General features: G+C 51.3%; 1 protein-coding gene across 1 annotated transcript; it reads left to right on the top strand.

The window, feature by feature from the left end:
* Positions 1-3,949: 3,949 nt before the first annotated feature.
* On the top strand, positions 3,950-6,283 carry LOC308239512 (transcription factor SPT20 homolog; the record flags this gene model as incomplete). Its single annotated transcript, XM_080652297.1, has 1 exon — positions 3,950-6,283. The coding sequence occupies one exon, from the start codon at positions 3,950-3,952 to the stop codon at positions 6,281-6,283; it is 2,334 nt and encodes a 777-aa protein (XP_080508423.1).
* Positions 6,284-7,077: the final 794 nt, after the last annotated feature.

The following is a 7,077-nucleotide window of genomic DNA, read 5'->3' as shown; positions in this document are numbered from 1 at the left end:
CACACACAGCCCACGCAACAACTGAAGAGCCAGCACATCCCGTGACACAGTGGGCAGATACGCCTGTCTGCTAAGTGACACACACACTGGGATGGCAGCTAAGAAACACACCCCTGGTTTACAGAGCAGGGGGTTGAGCTGTTCTCATCCAGGGGACCATTTGCCCCCAGGGGCCACCTGGCAATATCAGGACCATTTTGGTGATCACAACTGGCATTTAGTGGGCAAGGCCAGGATGCTGCTAAACACGCCACAGTGCGGAGAACCGCCCCCACAGCAAATGTCAACAGTGACCTGGTTCAGAAACCCGGGCACACTGCAGCCCCAGAGTCAGGAGACCTGGCTCTGGGTACTGCTCTCACTCTAGAGAGAGGATGAAATATTTCCTTCACGAGGTGTTTATGCGTCTTGAGTTGAGGTAACTAGAGTGTGGAATCAAGTACTCCTTCAATCTAGAATGCCAACCTTGGACCACGTAGTAACCCAGTTGGGGACCAAAGAGACAAGGAACCGATATCATTCATTGCCCTCACAGAATCCAGGGCTGTGTGTGGAGAACCCATGCAAACACTCAATGCCTTTCCAATGTGAAGCCTGGCTCTAATAGGGAATGTGGTAGGGGTGCTTTGCAGGAGAGCAGAGAAGGAGGCATGCTTCGTGGAAGTCAGGAAGGGATAGCTGAGGTGATAGGTGGGGACTGGCAGGCAGGTGACTAAGCAGACGGCGGCCTCTCAGCAGAGGAAACAGCCTTTTGCAAGAGCCCTGACAGAGTGGGCATGTCTGTGGCATGGTGACTATGTTCAGAGCATCCTATCTAATAAAGAGGGAATATGCTAATTGAACATCACTCCTTCACAAGTTGGTGGTGCCCACAGCCAGTAAGGAAGGCATATGCTAATTGACTGTCACACCCTCAAAGATGGCAGCGCCCACAGCCACAAGATGCCAGCGCCCAGTCCCCTCAGCTCCGCCGGGGTGGCAGGCGCACAGCACATGCAGGCGTGCCCCCAGGTGGGTCGGGCCGCTCCACGCATCTGCCTCCAGAGTCCCCCGGTCCCCTTAGCCACCCAGGGCCAGCCCGAGGTGCAGGCAAGCCATGGATGGCAGCTGCCTAGCCGACACCCGAGGCACGGGCAAGTCTCGGATTTCGGCTGCCCAGCTGCCTAGTGCTGGCCTGAGGCTTGCCTGCACCTCAGATGGTGGGAGCCCAGCCCCCCAGGGCTGCCCGAGGGTCCGGTAAGCAGGGCCAGCCGAGGCTTGTGCTGCCTGCAGTGGCAGCAACAGAGGTATGATGGGGGCGTCGCCTTCCCCTGATCACCAGGTCGCCTCCCGCCCCTGAGGGCTCCCAGACTGTGAGAGATGGCAGGACGGGCTGAGGAACCCCCCCTCCAGGGCATGAATTTTCATGCACCGGGCCTCTAGTAGAAACATGAAAGAGAGAGATGAGGCTGGGAAGGAGGCAGGCCCAGGTGGCAAGACGCCTAGTTGCAGGGCTGGGACAACGTGAGGCAAATGAAGCATCTAAGGCCCTGACCTGGGACTCGCACAACCCGGGGAGCGGGTGTCTCCTACATGCTGGTGCTCTAGGCCCCCACATGGCTTACCCTAGGCCCGGCCTTCCTCCTGTGCCATGCTAAGAAGCCTGAAAGTCCAGTCTGCCGGCCAGGAGCAGCCAGCTGAAGTCGTGGACTTCTTTAAGTTTTAGGAGGATAACCCGACTCCAACACAGGGCCACTGTGCCACTTCTAATCCAACAAAATGCTGGTTCAGACCAACAAGAGAGCAGAGCTTTGCCTTTCTAGTGAGCGTCTCCGCCTAAATGGAATGTTGTTACAGAATGACCCTTTTCCAGACCCAACACTCAGCAAATTCCTCGGGACAGAAGGCGAAAGGGATCCTGGTTGGTGAGAAGCCTGCAAGAGTCAGGTCGGAACTAAGTTCATCTATTCAAGTTGGAAGAATGAGGCGGTGCTTGGAATGAGGGTCAGAGCTCATGTTGACTTCAATAATTTGGGCTTTATGAAAGTTGGATATTTAGATTATTGGATAGCAAAATATGATTTAGCTATGCAGTCTTACGCTTCGCCTAAGTTGGAGCATGTAGGCGGGAAAAAAGAGTCAGGGAAAGATGTTTAAAAGAGTTAAGAAACTCAACTGATTTCAAGCCCCCTTGAGGTACTCCACAAGTGCACATTTGCTCAAAGACAATTGATATGCCAGAAGAAAATTATTCTTGTCTATTCCCAAATGAAGGTCATCTTTAAGGAACTCTTAGTCGAGGAGTTTTTAATCCCATTTCAATAAACGGTATCTACTATGTATATAATTATCATCATTGCTATTGATGGAAAAGCACATTTATTTTACAGTAGTCTGTAATTCGGGAGTTGCACCAAATTGTCTGGGATTCTTCTCATTTGTGAGACTTCACTACACATATCATTTTCTCATTCTGTCTACATGTAGGCATCAAGAGGTTCTTTAAAAAAGCCGCCCAAAAAGGCTGGCAGATTTCAAAGTAACAGAGGTAATGGAAAACAATGTCCCAATAAATCTCTAAGACTCCATACCGTCCAAATCCACCATGGGACTGTAGCTCAGGTCTACCCTTATAGCAATCAATGAAATTAGCTGCCATCACCTGGAACAACAGTTCTCCACCCGCTCAGATACAAATCAAGAAATAAAAGAAATAGTTTAATCCTGCACTGTAATTCATAGACAGTAAAACTTACCTGCCACATACTTTTTAAAAATATATATATTTTATTGATTTTTTACAGAGAGGAAGGGAGAGGGATAGAGAGTTAGAAACATCGATGAGAGAGAAACATCGACCAGCTGCCTCCTGCACACCCCCCACTGGGGATGTGCCCACAACCAAGGTACATGCCCTTGACCGGAATTGAACCTGGGACGTTTCAGTCCGCAGGCCGACGCTCTATCCACTGAGCCAAACTCGTTAGGGCTGCCACATACTTTTTAAAAAAATTACAGAATGTCCTTATGTAATACATAGGAGATAGGAGGTAAGTACTTATGTGTAAGGATGCTGTGGTACGCGCTCATCTGTATGAATGCCACTGGCGGGAGACTGCTTGATGGTTCAATGCATTCCAATGCTTGCCCCATAGCCTCCACATATGCAGGAGCCATCAATGTGGACCCCTTGGCGTGTGTTAAAATTGGGGACACGAGGAACAGCCCTGCCACTGACAACAAGAGATTCCAATAACAGTGAGCAACCCTTGACGAAGTGCTTATGGCGAAAAGCAATGCACCTTCCACGACTTTCCCAACAAGTGCGTTCCCGCGAAAATCGGTGTGTATTTAAAGCGCACCCGGAACGTATGTATTTGTGTGTTGGCTGCTTCTGCTTTGGTGCGCCTGCTTGTAGGGGTAAACACACAAAGAAGGGTGGCGCCCGGCCTAGCTGTCCAGGCAAAAGTGTGGGCGCCAGAACAGGAAGTGCGGGTTTGGGGCCTGGCGCCCCCTGGCGGTGACAGCAGGCGACAATAGAATGCGGCTGGAACCCGCAGGCAGCCTGCAGAGCGCGCGAATGCGCGAGCCAGCTCAGTGCACGCATGCGCACACATGACCCGCCAGCCCAGGAGCGCGAAAGAGAGAGCAGTCTCCCACCCACTTCCGGCCCGGGCTGCAAACCTCGAGGCTCGGTGAGGTGGCGGCTTCAGGAGGCTCCTGCACGGATAGGCGGGCCCTTCGATCGTAAGTATTTTCCGTATTGCTGGCGGACGAGATCGGGCGCGTTCAGGGGGGTATGGCCTTTGGGGGGTGGGTTTCTAGTGTCCGTTCTGAGGTGAGGCCGGGCGCTGCTCGGCTGAGTCGCAACATTTGCAAAACGATACATCCATATTGCAGACGGACTAGTCAGCCGAGCGACAGCGCACTTACGTTTTCTCTTCTTTTAGGGCCCCCACTTTGTATCACAATGCAAAGAGCTTTAGAACGAGCTTTGGACCATGCGGATCGTGTCATTGAAAGTGCCCAACAGAGACCTCCTAAGAGGAAATCCTCATCTGCTGAGGAAAAATCTCTGCATGAAAAGCTGTATGACATATATGTTGAAGAGTGCGGGAAAGAGCCCGAAGTTACGGAGGAATTAACGCGCAATGTGCACTTGCTAGAGAAGCTTGTTAAGAGGGAGTCCTTGCCCCGTTTAGTGGTCAACCTACTTCCAGGCGAGAAGGAGTATTCGCTGGTGCTGCGGGTAGAAACGGAAGTTTATTCAGAGATCGTTCTACTGCCTTATGAGGAAAGGGACTTTCTTCAATACTTGGATGCAAAGGAACTGCCTCCTGATTTGGTAGATGTCCTGGAAAAGTCTCAGGTTAACATTTTTCAGAGCGGGTGTGTCATCACAGAGGTACGGGACTATAGACATTGCACGAACACGGACTACAGTGGTTACCAAAGCAGGCATGTTCTCTTACGCCCAACGATGCAGACTTTAGCTTCCGATATAAAATCCAAAACCAGCGATAACCAGATACGGACTCAGGAAGACAAACTTTCACTTGAGAGCCAGCCGATCTTAGCTACCGCTGAGCCCCTGTGCCTTGATCCTTCTGTATCAGTAGCCTGCATTGAAAACAAGCTGCTCTATAACAAGCAAAAGATGAACACTCCCCCAATGAGAAGGAGCCTACAGAATTATTCTGCAGCCTCCCTGATTCCGCAGCCGGAGGTGTCTTGCAGCCCACCCCCTCCTGAGCTAATGCCATGGGCTCCTGACCAAAAAAGCGAAGAAAGTCAAGCAGATCAGCTGGATGACCTTGACATTTTCAAAGAAGAAAATTTTGTAGATATGTGGGAACAGCTACCCTTTGACTTGGATGGCCCTTCTGATTTGGATTTGGACCAATATGATACAGAGGAGAGGTCTGTCGCATACGATGATGAACAACAGACAGTCTGGTCAGACCTGGAGGCACAAGATGATTCTCTATTTGGATGTGAAGCTGGCGATCTATCCCAGACAACAAAGCCAACGGTCATGCAGTCTCTGAATGATCCATTTATCTCTGGGAAAATGCCACGTCAAAAAGTCAGATGTGGGAGACAGCTGTCTCACCGCCACGCCTTCACAAATGACCATTCCTATAGTTTCACGCCTGGGTCAAAGACCGGTGCTGGGAAAGCAGCCAGGCAGTCCGAGGAATTTGGGAAGAAGAGGATTTGTCCAGTCAGGGTGCCACAGGGCTCCAGTGGCTCCGCCAGTCTCAGCCAGCTTTCTCCAGGGAGAGCAGCAGAACAGCCTCAGGCCGTGTCAATTCCGTCTGCAGTACTGGGCAAGGGAGGCCAACACACACCTCCAGCCATCAGTCTTCCCTGCAGCTCAGGAAAGAGTTCCTTGGGCAAGCCTTTTCCTTCACAGCAGGCAAGCAGGGTTCGTGAATTTCCATCTCGTGCCCCTGCTTGGCAGCCACCAAGTCTTCCCCAGAAATCTTCTGTGGAAGTGAACCGAGTTCGCAGACTTCCTACAGCCACCGTGTCTTCTGCCAGCGCATCACACATAACCCCGGTCATCCAGGTCAAGGCCACCTCTGCTGACCCCAAGATCATTCAATTGATTGGCCCTGTACGCATAGTCCGGACTGTGGTGAGAGGATCCAAACCCGTTCAGGGCTTTCCCCGTGGGGCCAGGGCTTCTTCAGGAGTGAAGCCCAGCAGCCTGCCCTCAGGAAGCCAGCCACAGAATGCAGGGCCGGCTGCACCACAGGCTCCTTCTCAAGGAGGTGTTCAGTATGTGTTAGGAAACCTTTCAAGTCTCAGGCCCATAAGGGTTCTCTGGGTCCCGCAGGGTTCGGACATTTCAAACATCCTGCAGCAGGCCCAGCAGCCGCAGCAGTTGCTTTGTCAGGTGATTCCACAGCCGCCACGTCAGCAGCCCCCCATGTCTCATCTTCAGCAGCCGGTGGTGAAGGTTTCCAGGGTGCAGCGTCCCAGCAGTCAACCAAAAGGCCTATCCGCTCAGCAAGCCGCTGCCATTAACCTCAATGGAGTAGGAAGTGTCCTGCAGCCCCAGCAAGCGCAGTTGTCTCAGCCTGGCTCTGCCCAGGCCCCTTCCCAGCAGCTGGTCCAGGTCCCGTCTGCCTCCGAGCAGCTGCCACAGTCCCAGCCGGTACAGTGGAGAGTCGTGCCGCTCTCAGAGGCTGGGGCGACAGCATCAGTCCAACCAGCCCAGCCAGGTGGGGGCCAGCAGACAGCGGAGCAGGCCGAAGGCAAAGGGAAAGGAGGCCTGCCCAGCACTCCCGGCTGCTGAGTCCTGCATTGTGTTCTGTCTTTTGAAAACCAAAAGAGCATCTACCAAAGTGAGTTCTGAGTTTTCCCTTCATTCGGGGTTATTTTAATGTGTCAGTATTTTCAATTTTAGATGTGCAGGTTTTAGATGGTCAATTTTAGAAGCACAACCCGTGGCTTTTACATAGAAGTGGGGGTGATTTAATAACCTGGGATTGTTTTGCTTGCATTATTGTTTTGGTTGCTGCTGTTGTCATAGTGATTTCTATTTTAATGCTCTAAAGTGTATCAAATCCACACTTGGCTCAGTTTAACCTCCTGAAGCCTCTGGTTTTTCTGAATCAATTAACTTTACAATACTGATAAAGTTATATTAATTTACAAGATGAGTGGGTTTTTAAAATTTTGCTGAGTTAAGCTCATCGTATGAAATGTGCCACCTTAAGCACTTGAAAGTTGCATGTTGTGCAACAGGTCCCTACCATTGTTTCATCTTGTCAAAGTGAACCTGGACCCTCCCTGAGCCCCAGCTGCCGTTTCCTGGCAGCCAGCTTGTTAGTTGCTGTTTCCGAGTCCGGTGCTTTAGACACCTCCCGTGAGGGCAGTCACACGGGAATTATCTTCTGGCTGGCTTCTTGCACTTAGTCTGATGTCCATCCATGTTGTAGCGGGCGACAGGAAGGGCACAGCCTTTCAAATGGTTTCACTGTACATAAATATACTGAAGGGACCTATGAAATGTTAGAAACATCTTTCTGCAGAATGCACTTTAGTATTTGCTTATTTAGTTCAAATGGTTTTGGCACCGCAGTGTAT

The sequence above is a fragment of the Plecotus auritus genome, assembly GCF_963455305.1.
Source record: "Plecotus auritus genome assembly, chromosome: X".
Classification (NCBI taxonomy): Eukaryota; Metazoa; Chordata; class Mammalia; order Chiroptera; family Vespertilionidae; genus Plecotus; species Plecotus auritus.
Note: the sequence above shows the minus strand (reverse complement) of the source record. Positions and strands in the feature narration are given on the sequence as shown.